General features: G+C 35.3%; 1 protein-coding gene across 1 annotated transcript in view; it reads left to right on the top strand.

The window, feature by feature from the left end:
- LOC130046639 (receptor-type tyrosine-protein phosphatase T-like) overlaps positions 1 to 19,896 on the top strand; it is a 44,267-nt gene that overhangs the window by 15,994 nt on the left and 8,377 nt on the right. The window contains exons 6-19 of the mRNA XM_056147456.1: positions 1,944 to 2,075; positions 2,525 to 2,662; positions 4,083 to 4,223; positions 4,426 to 4,563; positions 8,188 to 8,285; positions 12,404 to 12,763; positions 13,413 to 13,500; positions 14,330 to 14,403; positions 14,713 to 14,749; positions 15,694 to 15,791; positions 18,563 to 18,691; positions 18,856 to 19,004; positions 19,096 to 19,231; positions 19,516 to 19,662. Of these exons, the coding sequence (XP_056003431.1) occupies positions 1,944 to 2,075; positions 2,525 to 2,662; positions 4,083 to 4,223; positions 4,426 to 4,563; positions 8,188 to 8,285; positions 12,404 to 12,763; positions 13,413 to 13,500; positions 14,330 to 14,403; positions 14,713 to 14,749; positions 15,694 to 15,791; positions 18,563 to 18,691; positions 18,856 to 19,004; positions 19,096 to 19,231; positions 19,516 to 19,662 (1,865 nt within the window). The remainder of the gene's footprint in view (positions 1 to 1,943; positions 2,076 to 2,524; positions 2,663 to 4,082; positions 4,224 to 4,425; positions 4,564 to 8,187; positions 8,286 to 12,403; positions 12,764 to 13,412; positions 13,501 to 14,329; positions 14,404 to 14,712; positions 14,750 to 15,693; positions 15,792 to 18,562; positions 18,692 to 18,855; positions 19,005 to 19,095; positions 19,232 to 19,515; positions 19,663 to 19,896) is intronic.

Below are 19,896 nucleotides of genomic sequence, written 5' to 3' on the forward strand. Positions count from 1 at the left end.
TAATGAGGTTACCTGCAAGTAATGTGGTGTTTATGCGGTTGTAGATTTCTGCAAAGGAAGATTTTCATTAAGTATGGCGGAGTCTACACATTTAAGCTAAATTGACAAAATAACTACAAGTAATTGTTTGACTATTTCTCCATCAGAAAATCGGATAACATTAACATACATGCACATGTAGATGTAATTCAATATTAAAACTTACGTCCCAACAATCGTATTAGAATTAATCGGTAGAAGACATATTTCTAATAAGATGCTCCTAATTTGTTTTGGTTTATTGATCATAGTGAAATCTAATGTGAATTCAATATTAACAACACTCGTCTAGTTAGGTTACATGGCGTCGGTAAAATACATTTGACAAAGTTAATTTGAATTTTCTCTATGAGAAACTTTGTTTTATATACTTTATACAAAATGCTACTATACGTCATTTAATTGTATAAAGTGTTTTTCTAACATAATGTCCTCATGGATGACATTGAAAAACTTGCCCTACACAGTGTAATCAAAATTGTAGAGACAACATGGATTTAGGATGATATATGTTTTGCTTTAATTAAAATTTCGTATCAATTCACAATTCAATAGTATTGGGTAAAATGGTTGTCGGAATAAACTATGAGTATTTCCTATTCGTGGAACATTTTCAAAGGGGATAACCATTCCTTAAATACCTTTCCCCATTTCTAGTCTTCCACTAGTAAAAAAATGATAACTTGATGATATAAATAAGAGGAATACACACCTTAATTCAAAAACCGAAAACTCTTTTATGTGACAACTGAAAATTATTACAGCTCCTATGAGCTGTATATCGATATTTACTCAAACTTAAGAACACATCAACATGTACATGATTTACAAATTTGATGTATACTGAAGGCGTCGCTTTGGAAACATCATATTGTACATTAACCGATGTGCATTCGTTCAATAAACCAGGAAATGTTATAAGGGTACGGGAAACGACTTGACTATCTACTTACGAAAGATAAATGTTAGAGGGCACTGGAGATAGTACGACCTGACTACTGCCAATATACATACACATTAAATCGGAATATGATATCGATACAGTTTTGCAAGAAGCACTTCAAAAATGCAAAATAGTCTTTATGTTACGGGAAATTGTTGTTTATCACGAATCATTGTATCTCTTTTCCTCCTCATAACATGTGGATTTGTAAAGAAAAAAATATTAACAGAATTAATTTTCATGTTTTTCACATTCAAAGTACCATTTTAATCGCATAATTCACGTCTTTTTATTCCAAAAAATATCTCAATGTATCTTGCGTACATTACGAATCTACACACGCCTCTGTCTGTTTTAATGGTTCTGGAGTGAAATATAGTTTGCTTGGTATTCTTTAAAATAATATACACAGCATCCAATTTTTACTATTATCTATTTCAAAATGGAGATCGACAAAAACAAAATATCAAAAAACAACAAGTTTACTAAGGTTAGCTACGAATAATGTGGTGTTCATGGGGTTGTAGATTTGGCAAAGGAATATTTTCACCAAATCTAACGGAATCTATACATCTAAGCTAAATTGACAAAATAACCACAAGTTATTGTTTGACTATTTCGCCAACAGAAAATTGTATAATATTAACTTATATGTAGATGTAATTCAATGTTAAAACTAAAGTCCCAACAATTTAACACACATTAAGATTAATTGTTGGAAGACATATTTCTAGTTACATGGTCTTAATTTGGTTTGGTTTATTTATCATAATGAAAATTAATGTGAATTCAATATTAATTTGTATTTCGAAAACAATTACAACATAGAAACTCTTCTAGTAAGGTTACACGACGTCAGTAAAATACGTTTAACAAAGTTAATTTGACAAACTGTGTTTTAAGTACGTTATACAAAATGCTGCAATACTTTATTTAATTGTATGAAATGTTTATCTAACAGAATGTCTTGATGGATGGTATGGGAAGAATTGTGCTACACAGTGTAATCCAAATTGTAGAGGTTGTAATAGATTTAATGCCAGGTGCGAGTCTGGTTGTCTTCCGGGGTGGAAAGGGCCATTATGCGAGAAAGGTAATGTTTTATTTCACGTTATTCAATATCTGTATTTTTATTATACAAATGTATGTAGTAGAAAACAATGAACAATGTATGCACATTATTGATATATAAAAACAATAATTAATCAATCAATCAATAAAAACAATAAAATCATTGTGGAAACAATGTTTTTTCTTCACGGAGTTTGATTAATCGAAAAAAATTATTGAAACTGTGTATGACTACAATATCTACTATTTCATAATATATTTGTAATTGTTTATTTAAATACCACAATATATACTGGAATTGCACTTCATATACATCAAACAAGAGGATTAAAACGTGTCATTAATCACAAAGTCCTAGAATGAACTTTTTTTTGGAAGGTGTTACATATGATTCGATCTTTCCTAGGAGTATTAACGCAAACAAAACGTTCCCAAGCATGTACATGTAAGTAAATGTGATACTTATTACAGAATGTGACGCGATATTGTATGGAGAGAACTGTACACAACACTGCGGTCAATGTCGGGATTTAGAACAGTGTAATCACATAAACGGAACATGTTTAAACGGCTGTGACAGAGGATATCAAGGCGAGGAATGTACTGAAGGTATATGATTATACTAGATAACTGGGACCTCACATTGAAGATGTGGAAGCTTTATAGGGATTATATTGTCTGTCCGTCTGTTGTTTGTCCCTTTCATTGTGTAACGATATCTTGAATAGTTTTCTAGACACATTTCTCTATATCTTGTACAAATTTAAGGTAGATGAGCATAACGGGAAATATTTATAGATTTTGGAGACCTGGGGTCAAATGTCACATGACCGCAAAGGTTAACTAATTGAATGTTTATTCGGTATATACATATATACGTACAAATATATTTAAACACCAATGATAACCCATGAAAGCTCAAAAGCTCGAAGGCCCTTGGATGCACGGATGTTGACGCTATGGGGACATTATTTAGGAGGAAATTGGAGTACTCGGAGAAATCCTACGAGTCTGAGCGGATGACCGCCATGCTTTCTCGCATACAACCATTGCCGATCACAAATATCGAACTTAGGTAGCAGCGTTGAGAAAAGAGAGCGCTACCTCTGCGCTACCCGAACTTCAATTTTGGAAAGGTTGAAACGTTTTCAATAAAGACATTTCGCATTGTATGGACAAGTACATCTGTAGCTAATGATTAAAAAAAGACACCTATACATTTTATGCTTATACCATAGGTTAAGATCGCATCAGACCTTCAATCCAAATTTTATACAAATTCATTGTTACCACAATATCTTGGAAAATTTTCATATTCTGCAGAAAGGTAGTTTTTTTTAAGAAAAAAGACTTTTACAGATTGGCATCTGTCAATTTGCTTTTCTTTTCGTCGTGAATAGCTTCCACCAAAATCGTTCATATTTCATACAAAGGTTGTGATCGGCAGGTATTCCTACCAAGTTTGACAACTGATTCCTCCTCTGGTATTTCCAGGGACCCGTGTTTGCCCAATTCTCTATTGTGTATTGCTTGTAGGAGTTATGAAATTGATCACCGTTCATCACCTTTCCTTTAGAGCTTTCACATTTTATAGTTGATCCTGCAGTTAAACATGAAATGCAAATTTGGAAAAACAACACAATTATTCCACCCAGTCATTACAAACATAATACTTAACATCAATCAAGTACACGGTGATTTTCCACAATCTGCCCAGGTGTTTGATATCATATTTTGATACCTGTCAGATAATCCGTCTTTGGTTCCTATATCGTGATGTTTCAGTTGAAGATGCATAATTCAGTTTGGAATTGAGAGAAAAACCGAAAAACTCAAAGAAACATAATTTCAATATCAGAGTTACTGAGGCTAGTAACCATTTAATTATTGACATGTTACTGTGGTTCGAATTTTGAATGTTTGTTTTCTTGTCAAATATTTTAGTTACTTCAGTGACTTAGCTCCATTAATTGAAACGTGCATGTAACTATTGTAACTCGCTCTAACTCTTGTATTGTTTTATAAACAGAATGTCCAGCAGGTTACTATGGTTACAACTGCCATAACAAGTGTAACATCAACTGTGGAGTCCCTGAGATATGTGACAGAGTGACAGGGCAGTGTCAGAATGGATGTCAGGCGGGGTGGAAAAATCGCAAATGTGATTCAAGTAAAGAACTATTATAATACATAACTGCAGGGATTTTGCTTTCTCATTTTGCTTTCATAAAGAAATATTCATGTGCCTGTATACCATAGGAAACTGAGATTTGCGATCATTTTCAATATTTGATAATCTCATTTCACAGTTAAGATTCAGCCCAGATAAGTAATGCATCAGTTTTTCAATACCTTTATCTTCCTTTACACAGAATGTGATGGTGCAACATTTGGACTAGGCTGTAATCAACCGTGTGGAGTTTGCTTGGGTAACGAACCGTGTCATCACGTAAACGGAACGTGCACCAATGGTTGTGACAGGGGTTACAAAGGAATCAATTGTAAACATGGTAATTAATTCAACCTTGGTATGGTTATGTTTTGTTTTTGCTTGGGCCAAAAATGTTTTATTTATTATTTGGAACTACAGAGGTATTAACAAAGGAATGATTTTAGTGAAATTGAACGCAATTTTGGTTGAACACTGAAGTGTCATATATATATATATATATATATATATATATATATATATATATATATATACAATGGATTTTATGCAGGATTGGGATATAGCTCAAATTACTAAGAATTATAATATAATTTGATGTTACACAAATCAGTGACATAACTGATATCACACATAATTGATGTTAAATATATGATTTAAGAAATTAATTTATTATGTTTTCGTTGGATGGATATATACTACGAAAAAAAAGACGAAAAACTGCATCATTGCGCGTAGCGCATAATGCAAAAGTGTTCCGTCTCTTTTTTCCTGGTATACCTCCATCCAACGAAAAAATAAGGAATTTATTCCTTTTCATTTGATATTTTAAAACGTGATATGATTTCAGTTGATTTAATGGACTATATTCTATGCCATTTCAATAAGGGCGTAGTAATTTGTGAATACACATCTTGAAAAAGAAACTAAATCCGTTAATGGCGGTTTCCACGAACTGTTGTTTACTTTTGAGCAAACTGGTTTCTTGTGGAGTAAAATATACAGTTTTAAAAGGAAGAGTTAGAGATAAGTCCTGTTGAGAGAAATCTGCTGTAATTTTGTTGAATGGAACTGGAATTGTGTGCAAGGTTCGATGTGGGACACGTGCATGACCATAGTGTGGGATGCCAGGTAGGGTTTTTTTGAGGGTTGTCACGGCTTTCAGGTGGACAAGTGAGTGTTACAGATTTTTTTTTTTAGTTTTACTAGTGAATTCCTAAGGTACCACAGCTGTTGCAATGTCATACGGAAGCTTCGTTTCGATGTCCACTCATAAACAATTATTATGCCGGAGTTTTAGTTCGAAACCATCGTCGTTAAGGGCTACGATATTGCTGTGTTCTAAGGCAGTGTGCAATGTATCTGGCATTTGGGTTTGTGACATGAAGGAAGTTATCGAAACGTGCAAACTGGACAATTGTCATCCCCGGATGAATACATATGACTCTCAAAATCACAGAAGCAGACGTGTGTTATTATTTTTTTTTTGGGGGGGGGGTCCCAAGTAGCTATGTTTATTTCATTTTGTATAATCAATTATTATTTATATTTAAAATTTGTTTCATTTTGTTGAAGCTATTTATATATACTACTCAAAATTTGATAAGGATCATTAGGTTATATGTGTGTAATTTACCACTAACATAACAAAAGACATAAATTTAACTCAGAAACCTGTTTACTCAGGTTATGAATGAACATTCATGAACGGCATGAACTTTTATCAATACGGAATGCTTGAAATCTGATAACAACACCAAAAGGCATTTCATTACAAAAAGTTAACAGCAAACCAGAGAAAGAATTACACAGTTTTGGGGACAGTCCATCATTACACTTAGTCGATGAAGTGTCAATACCGGGTATGGCCTCCCCTTGCATCAATGACGGCTTAACAACGTCGAGGCATGTTGTCAATAAGCACCCGGATGTTTCCAATGGGAAGGTTGTTCTACTCTTCCACGAGGGCATTTCCGAGCTCTGCCAAAGTCGTGGGTTGTGCTCTACGACGTGAAAAGGCAACCTACAGCATGTTCCATACATGCTCAATCGGGTTCAAGTCCGGCGAGCGCGCTGGTGAGTCCATACGGACAATTGTATCCTGCTGAATGTACTGCTCCACCACCCTGGCGCGATGAGGACGGGCGTTATCATCCATCAGGATGAACTCAAGGCCAGCAGCACCAGCGTAGGGTCTGACGTAAACATCGAGGATATCATCCCGGTACCGCACCCCCGTGATTGTTCCTCTCTCCAGGACATTAATATCTGTTCTTCCATCCCTGTTAATTCCACCCCAGACCATGATGGAACCACCACCATAACAGTTATGTTCGCTGATGTTGGCATCATGGAAACGTTCATCTTGTCGTCGCCACACTCGGTGCCTCCTGTCTGTAAAGTCCAAATAATACCTGGACTCATCGGTGAACATAACTTGAACTCAATCGTTCTGTGTCCAAGTGACATGATCTTCAGCCCAGACCTATCGCTCCCACCGGTGTCGAACAGTCAGAGGGACTCGAACACATGTCCTTCTCGAGTTGAAAACTGCATTGTGAGCCGATTCCGTATGGTCTGAGTGGATATATTGATCCCCGAGGCGTTCAGGAAGTCGTTACGTAGGCTGGTTGCTGTCCAGAAGGGATGGCGTCGTGCCTGAAGAGCCACAAAATGGTCTTGGCTTTGGGTTGTCGACCTCTGACGACCACCCCCAAGTTGGTGTGCTGCTGTACCAAAAGTTTGCTGTCGGTTCCAGGCCCTGTTTACAACGCTCTGGCTGACGTTTAGCGCATTTGCAATGTCACGTTGTGAATAGCCAGCGTCAAGCATTCCAATACATCTGCCCAGTTGTTCTGTCGTCAGGCGACGTCTTACACGTTGAGGGGGCATTGTGTTGATAAACGTAGTGTAAACACTCAAGTGAGTTTGAAATTTTAGAAAGAAACATACACCGATGACTGATTGAAAATCGTGCAATGGTAGCAAAAGCATAAACTGTGATGAGAAACGCATTTCCCATGGCATGAAATGCAAGTGCAAGTTTGTTGAAGACGTTTTTGATTTCACTTGGACACAATATTGCCAGTTATGCAGATATTAATCTTTTAAACAGAAAAATATATATGATCCTTATCAAATTTTGAGTAGTATATATCGATAAAATGTTAATTTTTTTTTCTTTTCAGGATTTGCAATCTATAAATCGATCTATAAATGCGAAGCATCCAGAGGAATCCCCAACATTCAAATTGATAGTAGTTCCGACATCTTTTTAGTTAAATACTATATACCAATAATTTTTCAACAAATACAAAAGCATGTAACATGTTAAATTAAATGATATAGAAATTCCAATGATATTCTGCAAGTAAATTTGAGAAATTACAAAATATCATTGGCATGCTGAACATATAATATTTGACGAACTGAAGAAAGTATATGTGAATTCGGTACCCACGGAATAGAATTGCAAGCACAAAGTTGAGCGTTTAATTTTCTATGCCTTGTCAATTTTCAATGTTGCACAGGGTAGTGGGATTTACAATTGATCAGAGAGTACGATAGTCACCTAACAAAAATGGATAGATTCAGTTATTTTAATTGTACGGGAGAAGTGTTTATTTTCATAAACTATTTTACATAAGTCTTATTGTACTCCTATATTATTGTACTGTAATTCTTATGTATCTGTATCATAAACCATAAGTTTTCCTCTGAGGCAGCTGATCCAACATCTGGTGTTTTAGGGGTTCCGTGTTTCCCCCTACCCTTATTATTATTTTTTTAATTTTATGGATTTTGTTTTAAATTCATCACTGTTTGCTATCTTCATGATCACGCTGTCTTCATTATAGCAAGTAAGCACTATGTTCCTTATTGTCATATCTCCTCCTTTAAGGTTTTATCCCGTCAAATACGATACCATGTCCATTACTTGTTTTAATTAATTACGTGTTTTCTTTAGAGTGTGGCTGGACGTCCTTTGGTTATAACTGCAATGAAACATGCAGTATGAGTTGCTTCAATCAAACATGTGACACTGTGACTGGATCATGTGTACAGGTAGGTGTGGTTTTGCACATGAGATTCGATAACAACGTGTTGCCAAAATTGCTGGAGCTAAGAATTAAACTAAATTACTTTGAATTTATAAATAACTTTGAGAACCCAAACTAAATTAAACGATATATGTGGATTTCATACTGAGGCCGGAACATTCCGGGGTTGATTAAGGTGGCTCACCACACCTTGAAAAACTTTATCAAATCAGCACGGGGTGATTCAATCTTGAAAGATATGATGATATATAATAATACACGATGTTAGAGAGAGAGAGAGAGAGAGAGAGAGAGAGATAACACAACTATGATACAGACTTTATTGTTTAATACAGACCCTGAAGCGTACTACTACACCACTTGCAGGGAACTGTACGAAACGATTCTTGCACGGAACGGTGAACGGTTTGCACGAAACGCTGAACGGTCTGCACGGGACGGTGAACGGTTTGCACGAAACGCTTCGCATGAAATACTGACCACTTTGTAGGCGTGGCTTGCACACTTCGTGAACGGTCTGCAAGAAATGGTAGGCGTGGCCTGCACATTTTGATTTTTTTCGGTATTATTTGGTTCAAATAATTTCAATATGATTGCAGTATTCTAGATATTAGACAAAGGTTGAGAAAGAAATGATAATGATTAAATTTAAAACGATTACCCATGTACGACGCGGTTAATTTCATTTCTACTTATTAGATCAATGACTTATGAACACGTTGGAATGAAAACAAAGACAAGAATTTCAATTTCGGAAATAAAAGAAAAATATGCAAAAATCGTGTCGTCACGGATTGTTGATTAATCAAATTTTAATCATTCATTGCTCTGTTAAGTTCATCGAAACTGAATATGAAATGGTCGCGTCTGTTTTTGAGTGTCGTTGAAATGTATTTGCAATTTGTATATACCAGGCTTCTTCCCAAAGACAGATGTTAAATAAATTATACATCTTATCTACATGTGTACGTGTATGAAAACAGGTAAAATGATTTCAAAAAACTTCTCGTCATGAAAGATTGAAAAATACATGTATTTGGGCGGGAAGAGGTTTGTGAACGGTCTGCACGAAACGATAGGCATGACCTGCACGCTTTGAATTTTTTTCGGCATTATTTGTTTCATCCTGGGGTTAGTTAAAGCAAGGAATAATTAAATTGACTATGGACACGTTGGAATAAAAGGAAATGAATATTTTTTAACTTCGGAATTAAAGAGAAAAGATGCATAAATTGTACCGTCATAGAATTTTGATTATTCAACTTTATTTATACATTGCTTTATTAAATTCATTGAATAAGTCGCATCTGTTGCGCTGTTTTTGTACATTCAAGCTGATTGCTGTTAAAACACGTGTGCAATTAGTATATTCCAGGCCTCTTCTCAAAGACAGATAAATGATTAAAAAAAACTTCTGTCATGTAAGACTGGAACATATTCTCGGGCGGGGGGGGGGGGGGTCACCAAGACATTGCAGTAGCCAGTCAATAAGAACGTGTCACCTTGGATAAGAAGGGAAAATACAAAACAAAAAGAAGCAATCAAAATATGGTTGAAATAGATTGAGAAACAAATCAAGTATATAAATGAATAGATAAAACAAATAATGACTAACTTCAGTAATGACCAACATATATGCAACCGGATCTAACATCCAGTTTTAATTAGATTGTTGCATTTGCCTTAATCTTAAACCTATAGAAAACTGCATTCATTTGTAAGAGACAAAAATGTATAAACACCTCTTTTGTCATACTTCATTTGCCCCGCCGATTTTCACACATTCTGTACGAATGTTAATTTCAAATACCCGGATTAGCTGACCTCTATTGTGGTTTAAAAAATTGCGTGGAATATACAAGTTATACACAGGTCGGTCTTTGCATTATGCAGACAGTTCCGATAAACAATTTTGAATATTTTTTATTTAAAAAGAGAAGCTTGATCATACAAATGTAATAAGACAAATACATTATTCCTATATTTAAAAAAAAACTACCGCGGGCAGATATCTACATGTTTCTGCACTTGCTAGAAACAACCAAAGGTGATAAATGGTATCGGATTTTTCTCTGTCCAGTGATTTTATAATAAACTCGGTTTCTCTCTTTCTTTCTATTGATTATTTGCAGATTTTCACTGTTGAAAGTCCTTCTTAGAGACATTTTGAAATAATTGCTTGAATTCTCAACAATGTATACCTCTCCTATATCACTTGCACGGTTTGTACGTTTCTAAGGGCGTGGTTTGAACGATCTGCACGTTTCTAACGGCGTGGCTTGAGCATGCACGGTACCATTCTTACACGAAACGATTTGCACGGAACGGTAAACGGTCTGCACGGAACTGTGAACGGTTTGCACAGAACGGTGAACGGTTTGCACGGAAGGAAACGAAACGCTTTGGAGGTGTAGTAGCACGCTTCAGGGTCTGTACATCGTTTAAGCCTACATATAATCATACTATTGATCTATATGCATGCTGCATCCAGGTTCTTTGGCATGACCCTTTGGAGTTTATCTTTTAGGTGAACAAACAAGAACATGAAAATACAGTCGACAGCGCTCCGATTATAGGTGGGGTCGCGGCTGTTGTCATTTTATGTATCGCTGTTGTTTTAGTTGTGATCGTGTTCAGAAGGTAAACTTGTTACGTTTCTTTTATTTGTAGACACAAAAAAATCCCTAACAGAGGAATATCAATTCTGCAAAAGTGTTTTCTTACGGTATTTTATGGAATATAAATTAATCTAGCCAATAGTTGTTTATTGTATATCATGAAAGATATTTCTTATCCAACTTTGATGAGCGTCCTTCATGTGATTGCATATATTTTCATCATTTTATCTAAATGAAAGGTGAAGATAACGAACAGTGATCAATGTCATAACTCCTGTAAGCAATACAAAATAGTTAGGCAAACACGGACCCCTGGACACACCAGAGGTGGGATCAGGTGCTTAGGAGGAGTAAGCATCCCCTGTCGACCGATCACACCCGTCCTGAGCCCTATATCCCGATCAGGTAAACGGAATAACCCGTAGTCAGAATCAGTGTGCCAATATATGCATGAAACACGTTGGACAGCATTTGACCCAACGATATGTTGTATTGACGAAATAGATCGTTATAACGACCATAGCATTTGCGCAATACTGGCTTCAATCGAGACTGTTGAAACCTCTGTACCATCAACTTGTTTGTCAGTAGCTTGCCTCGATTTAAACACTGACTATACGCAGAACAAGCTCTTGTGTATCGAATCAGTTGAGATATATAAACACCATAGCAGGTGATAATGGAATATTGCTACAAAAATATGGGAAGTTGACGATGAAGAAGCTGGAATCATACCGTTTGTCATACAGTTGAGTTGTCAGCTATCTGTTAATGTCTACCTTCAATAAAATGTATATGGAACAATTTTGAGACATACAGGAAGAAGCTCTGGCATTCCGTACCCAAGATTCTGTTACTAAATAATAATTGTATCAAGTATCTAATGAAAAACAAAGCAGTTTAAGTGAACATGCCATTTATTATCATGACGTAATAACCCAAGATCAAACAAATTGAATAATAAATCACAAAATACAAAATTAATTGACTGGGACAAATGAATACGAACCGTTTACTACATGCAATGACTAGGTTTGCAGATGAGCAATAAAATATGTAAATTACACGAATTCGTCCAAGCCAATAACGCATGTTACACATACGATGTGTACATGTAAATGATATTTTTAGAATGAGGTCGACTAAAACAAGAACGGATCCACCTCCTCAAGTGAGACCTCCAACGGAAAATTTATATCGTAAGAAAAAGTTTCGTTTTTAGATATGTCTATAGAGGCACATATGCAAAATATAGAACCAGTGATCAAATAACTCCCTTTTTCCAAATGTCTGTTTGATTTGATACTTTTTCTTTGCATTAACTTTATTTGCTTTTACTAGTATCGCTGAAAACAAAGTATCGGGAATTAAAGTGATTTATCACTATAATTATGTTTGATATATAAAAAGAAAATAAGATAGCGTTACATAGAAGGGGAACTGTGCTGTCAACCATATACAGGGATTTGCCTGTATTAAAGTATATATAGAACATTCTTGACTATTTGACTCTGATCAAACGAATTATAGATCAAATGCACAGTTTCTCAAATTAGCAATGATTATATTTTCTGTAGAGAACAACGACAGAGTAGGTCAAACTTTCACCGACATCATCTACGAGAATCTGGATCCAAAAGATAAGCTCATCTCAAAACCGGAAAGGAAATCAACTCCTGTCACAAACGCGAAGAAATACGAAACCAAGACTGATTACGACACTGATGACGAAGGCGTAGAGAATCCCTATGGTGATCTGTACATAAATGAAGAAACCATTGCCGATGTTCCCGTCAGTCAGCTAGAGAGCGTTATTGTCGAAAAAAAGAAAGATGGAGAGGATGGATTTAAAAGAGAATATGCTGTAAGTTATGGTGATGAGATCAAGAAAACAAGTGAAGATTGAACTGTACGTACAAGGAATGACGTTGTATTTCAAATGAAACAACATGTATAATTGATTTGAGGATGTTCTTTTAAAAGTTCATTGGTCTACCATTTTCTTTAATTGAGGACATATTGTTAACATGTAGTGACATGCCTCTTATGTAAACATTGATCAAAAAGTATCGAAGAAGTGAATTTCATTTTTGAAAATACATAACAGCATAAACTGTAACGCTTTATGTCAGCATTATTCATGTGGCGTTATCGCGTGAATCGTTATCGTTTATACTCTCGTGTCATTTTAAAATGAAATTCATTTATCATATTTACATTTTACTATCGATTCTCTCAGAGTATTCCCAGCCGTTAAAATAGTCGCACTGTATTTATAAACATTCGTATACACATTGTTAACGTTCATGAAGAAATTATTATTTCCATTGGTAAAGATCTAAAAGGTTAAAACGGGAAATAAGTTAGTTTGAAAATGATGTTGGCTTAAAAATCTTTAAAGTCACTTTGATCAGCATCTCGTTTGTATTATCTATATAAATTGTTCATAACCTGATGTATCTAACGTACAATTAAGGAGAAGAAATTCTAATTATCTGTTATTCATCCTGTAGATGTTGCCGTACGGGGAACAACACCAGTGTGATGCCGGAAAGCGACCCGAAAACGTGCCGAGAAACAGATTTAAAACCACTTCCCCGTGTATGTTTTCATGCTGATATGTTATAAAAGAATACCTGCTGAATAGAGTAACTGTATTGTATCTACATATTCTCTATTTCTGCACAAGTCTAACGGAGAATATAAAAGCAACAACAAATGTGGGACCTGGAATTTATTCTGTCCTCATTCATCTAAAATGATCATGTGCCACGAAGCGAAATTTCTGTTTGTTTTTATACTTTTGTAGTAACCTGCATATGCGAGTATCTAACGTTAATAGCGATGGCGTTTATAACGCATTCAACAACGCTCTTGAAGGAATACTTTTGATAATTATAACTATGGTTTATATATAACTTCGACGTTGGGCTAACTCATTTACATGTAATATTCAACTTTCATTAACTTGTAAAGGGCACCTTCATGGGCTTCATGAAACAGAAATTGCAAGGAGTAGCTAAATGTGGTAGCAAGGGGTAGCCTCATATCCAAGAATGTGGTGCAGTTGTTCTCTGTGTTGGTACTGATATACAGAAAAGACGAATATAGCAATCAATTATGTTAGTGCTCACATTTTGAACGAATCCAGCACTACAGTAATCTGATAAAAAATACGCTGAAAGTATTTTCTTGTGTATCATTTGAAAATGATAAGAGAAATCCAGGTTTCAAATGAGAATGTTTAACCATGAAATCGTCTCTCTATTTCATTTTTGGCTACATAAAAAGGCTTTTCTTCGATGTCGGGATCCCTCACGTACCTTCCATGTTATTCTCGCTCAGCGCGGTTTCTCGGACCTGATTGAAAACGTTTGTATGAATTTTTTTTTTAAACTAGACACATATCTTTTTTATTTTTGGTTTACAGATGATCATTCCAGAGTCATTTTAAAAGGAGATAATGGAACATCGTCTGACTATATCAACGCCAATTACATCAATGTGAGTCGACATTATGAACTAGTAGTTGAAGAAACTAAATGTTTATGTTTTCTATATTAAGTAAGTCTGAAATATAGTAAGAATTCATTTTTTGAAATAAAATTGATTGCACAAATTAAAGATTGTCAAAATGTTTGTAGCCTTCTCGTATTCATTATTCTGTGACTTCACTTTAAGTTATAATGACAAAGAGGGTTATACTGTGTGTTCCTAATACCTAAGTGTTCCACATTTGTGTTATACTGTGTGTTCTTAATACTTACGTGTTCGACATTTGTGTTTCCACTTTCTATGTTTATTTCATTTAAGGGAACAGACGAAGAGAATGAATACATAGCTTCACAAGGTATTGGTTATCTACACACACACACACACACTCAAATTATTCGAGTTTTGTGTTTCTTGACTTTTATTATTGGATGTATTTACTGTATCAAATACCGAATTCTTTATTTACAAACTATATAGATATATATTCGGTATTTAGATGCACGCAAATGTATATAAACATGTACCTAAGATGACCCACGATAAAGTTGCGAATGTATATTTCCAATCAGGTCCTTTGATATGTACTGATGTTTAAATTAGGAGGTCTTTATGTGCGTTTACATGTAGTAAACCCACTTGTCTGAGCCTGTGACTACCATACCTGTTCACATACAACCCCTGCCGATCACGGAGATCGAACTGAGGTCGTAGAAATGATAAGCATTAGCGCTACCCGGACATCCTACACTTGTAGATTTATGATTTACACTGTATTTCAGCTGATTTCACATGTTAAGAAAGATAAGAATACAGTCTGATATTGTTAGTACGAAAAGTTTCTGAAATGTATATCAAGTATACTGCTGTATTTAGTTAGCTGCTGACCGTAGATTAATGATGGATTCGAACCTAGTTATTCGGACGCGTTCTAGATGTTTATCGTCAATGATGCGATCCAATTGTGTCAATTTGAAAGTCTTGATTCCATGCAAAACCACTGGAATCAATGTACTGTCTTGATCACGGAATGTAAGAGAAATCAAAAATCGCTAAAACGCATCAAAGATGCGTATGGCCGAGTTGCAGTTTGGTAAATTATGCCCGCTTGCATTCATGAAGTACAAACAAACGCACGTATTTAATAAAGTTTATAAGAATGAAACTTTGAATGGCCGCAATAGGTATTTATTTTGATAATATTTTGATAGTATACACAATTCCTTTCAAATGCTATATTTGTCTATGGATTTGGATACATTAATTTGCAAAGTGTCTTTTTTATATCACAATATCTTCCAGGACCTAAACAAAACACCCTGGTGGATTTCTGGGCGATGATATGGCAGGACAATGTTAGTCAGATTGTGATGTTGACAAATCTTAAAGAGGGAGTCAAGGTAAATCTTTACAGTAAAGAACCTCTCAGGGATTAAAGATTGGAATTGAGAAAAGCTATAGTATACGTGGAGGTACATAACCCAATGTACTTTCAGAGATAGAATCTAGGGGCGGATCCGTAGAATGTTTAAAGGGATGAGTTTCAACATTAGAAGGTACTTTTCCAGGCCGTAATCTGGGATTTCACCCGTCAAGATGTTTACAAACACAGCAAGTTCCTTTATTCGAAATTGTCCTACCATGTGGTTGGGTGTTATAACCGTTCTTCTAATCTAAATCCTTCACTTCAAATTAATTATATGTTAATGATCAACTGGAATAAGGTGCAGAAATAAATAAGATATACACAGTAAAATTTTAATCTCGAAACCGCAATCAGTCGAGATGTGAAAAAGAAAATGAAAACGAAACTTTGTAAAGATGGGGTTGAAGATCAGAATATTAAAAAAACCTTGTGTGATAAAAATAGAGAGCAAGTTATCTTATATGTGTGTGACAGTTTGACATATGTAACTTCAAGGTTTTTAGGAGTCATTTCGAACAAATTGATGCTTCGACATTTTATTATGGTTCCCAAACATATTGTTTTTACTCTGTTTCTTCTTCTTCTTATTATTATTATTATTCTTTTTCTCCGGTACTTTTTTCTCCGGTAGTGTTCTCAAAAACTACAAAAGGGATCGATATAAAACTTTTCAAGATAATAGTATAGCGTTTGTAGATGTGCATAGTGATAGTCATTTTGTATGCACGTGCATGCACACGCGCGCTCGTGCACTGCAATTTTGGTACAAAAAATGGAAAATCAGAATATTAAAGGGATCGATATGAAACCTGAATAGGATGATAGTATATCATTTGTAGATATAAGAAATGATAGTTATTTTGTCTTCACGCGCACGCATGCGCGTGCACGTGCATTACAAAATGTGTACACTAACTTTGGAATCAGTCTAACTTTTTTGTTGTTCATTGAAATGGTCTGATATTCATATCATAGGTAGATATTGAGACCCTTAACTGATTTTCATGGTCAAAATTACCAATTTGCACGCGCATGCAGGTGCGCTTCATTTTGATTGGATAGTACTAAAACGTTTGTAACTATCTTATTTATGAAGCGAATGAGATGATATTCACAGCATACGTAGACAATATATGTATCTATATATTGGTATAATAAAAAATGCCAAATAACACGCGCATGCGCGTGTAACGTTTTTCAAATGTTCAGTTTTTAAAGGACAATAACATTTTTGTTTTTCATCAAATTCTATTGATGTTATGGGTTTAAATGTGTCTTGGTATTCCTTACAAATTGCTGTGGTTAGAATTACTGCTCAGAACGTGCATGCACGTGTGCGGAATTCTGATTTGACGATTTTAAAATCGCTATAACATCCTTATATGTGGTGGAAATGTTATGAAATTCATACTGTGGGTATATGATACGAATGCCTGTTGAACAACATCAACAAAAATTCGGAATCATACACACGTGCACGTGTATGCACGTACACCGCTTTCTTTCATTTCTTGGTACTGAACTGACCATATTGAACGTACTATATGTAATTAAAGGCTAAAAAAAATGATTTTTTGCTATAGATTCACAAGGACATCACTTTTTAATTGGGGTTGGTTTGGGGAACATAGGTAACGGTCCCCGTTACAATTAGAACTAGTTCAGTTTATTACTATTGTTTTGTAACGGTCATTATGGTCATTCAAAGATGATTTTTCTGTGATTTTTCCTCACTGAATCAAATTAATATCTAAGTAGCAGAATTTACTATTACATCCATGATATGGTAATTGATTAATGCTATTATGTTATTAAGGAAAGTTCAATATCGTGTCAGTTATAATGTTTGCATGGAAACTTGTTTCTACACGATTGATATTACGAGTGGTAAAACAGGATCAATAAAATGCTGACGTTGAATACCTTTGAGCGTACAAATAACATCTTCAACTTGAACAAGTAGAAGTTTAAAAAATTGTTTTGTTCATTAATTATGGACATATTTGAAGTATTCACATTTAAAATTAATATTGATGACATGAATGCAAGGTGAAGATAATGAACAGTGATCAATTTCATAACTCCTCCAAGCAATACAAAATAGATAGTTGGGCAAACACGGACCCCTGGACACACTAGAGGTGGGATCAGGTGCCTAGGAGGAGTAAGCATTCCCTGTTGACCGGTCACACCCGCCGTGAGCCCCATATCCTGATCAGGTAAACGGAGTTCTCCGCAGTCAAATCAGTGTGCCAAGAACGGCTTAACAATCGGTGTGAAACACGTCAGACAGCATTTGACCCAATGCGAAGTTGTATTGACGAACTAGATCGTTATAACGACCATAGAATTTGCGAAATGCTGACTTCAATCGAGACTGTTGAAATCCATGTACCATCAACTTGTTTGTCAGTAGCTTACCTCGATTTAAAAACTGACTATACGCAGAACAAGCTCTTGCATATCAAAACAGTTGAGATATATAAACCCCATACGCAGGTGATAATGGAATATTGCTACATAAATGTGGGAAGTTGACGATGGAGAAGCTGAAATCACCCCGTTTGTCATACAGTTGAGTTGTTAGTTTGCCGTTAATGTCTACTTTCAATAAAATATCTAAGTATGAAGCAGAAGTGGACAACTCTGTGGTGTCCTTTATTTCGAGCTCACAGGGATATATCAAATCGACATATGAATGAAAGCTATCATTGTTGATAGACAAATCATAAATGCTATTTACAGATAAAGTGTACACAGTACTGGCCAGAAGAAATGAAAACCAGAGCTTTTGGACAACTTGTGGTCAAATTTGTGGAAGAGAAAAAATATGCGTTTTACGTCATCCGAAAACTGTCCGTTTCACACAAAGAGGTAATATATACTGTATTTTAAATACATGCAGTTTACATGGGCGAAATAATAGAAAACCAAATAATAGAATGAAATCATCTTGTCGAATAATTCAAAACAAATATCTATATCAATCTATATTCCCATACATCTATACACTTGTTAATATTGTTCTGTATTTTCAGCTCAAAAAGTCCCGCGTTGTCAGACAATATCACTACACCTCCTGGCCGGATCACGGGACTCCAGATCCGCTCTGTTTGGTTGTTTTCCATGACCTCGTGACGAGGACAAAACCCAATCAAAATAAAGCACCAATTGTTGTACATTGCAGGTAAAAAAAAGTTGCTTCAAGTTTGATAAAGGATATGAGGTGAAATGAATTGAAAACTTTGTGCTTTTTATATCGACTTGGTATTTTTCAGTGCTGGAATAGGGCAGACTGGCACATATATCGCCCTGGATGCTTTGTATAAAGCCGGGAAGGCGACGGGCAAAGTCAATATAGCAGAATACGTGAAGACAATGAGGGCAAATCGAATGAACATGGTCCAAACCTATGTAATTCAACCGTAGTTTTCTTATACGCCTTAATAATGGATGTATATTTTCTTTCAATATGAATATTTATGAATATTATGAATAGTTAATGCGAGTTTGAAATATTTGTGGAGAAGTACATGGTGTGAATTAAGAATTATCCCTTTTATCAAAATGAAAGTATGAGGTGATATATCATATACATGTTAAAACAAAAAACCTGAAAGAAATGATCAAGAAAAATAATTTCATTCTTCCATCTTGCCATGTATTCGATTTTGCTAATCAGTGGATTTCCCTTTCAGGAGCAATACATGACGGTGTTTCTTGCTCTGAACGAATACTTTAAATTTGCTGTTGACACTCAGAGTCTTAATCAGTTCATGCAGAAGGCAGAACAATTGGCGGGAGACCAGCCAGCCAACCAGACGACAATTAGGAAGGAGTTTGAGGTGCGTGTGAATTCACTTGAATGTGTATTAAACTAGTTTAAGCTGGTTGATTTGTGTGTGTTGAAAATAATAGAACACTGTAGAAAGACAAGCTCATGGCAAATGTAAAATTTTGTGACCACTAGATGTGCTCGAGTTTCTGTCATCTTGCCACAAATGCTTCCGTTTTTCACCCGGAATTGTTCTGACATTATTTAAAAAGTAAGTAAGTAAGTAATTTTTATTTAAAGTCGG

This window comes from Ostrea edulis, chromosome 8, assembly GCF_947568905.1.
Source record: "Ostrea edulis chromosome 8, xbOstEdul1.1, whole genome shotgun sequence".
Classification (NCBI taxonomy): domain Eukaryota; kingdom Metazoa; phylum Mollusca; class Bivalvia; order Ostreida; family Ostreidae; genus Ostrea; species Ostrea edulis.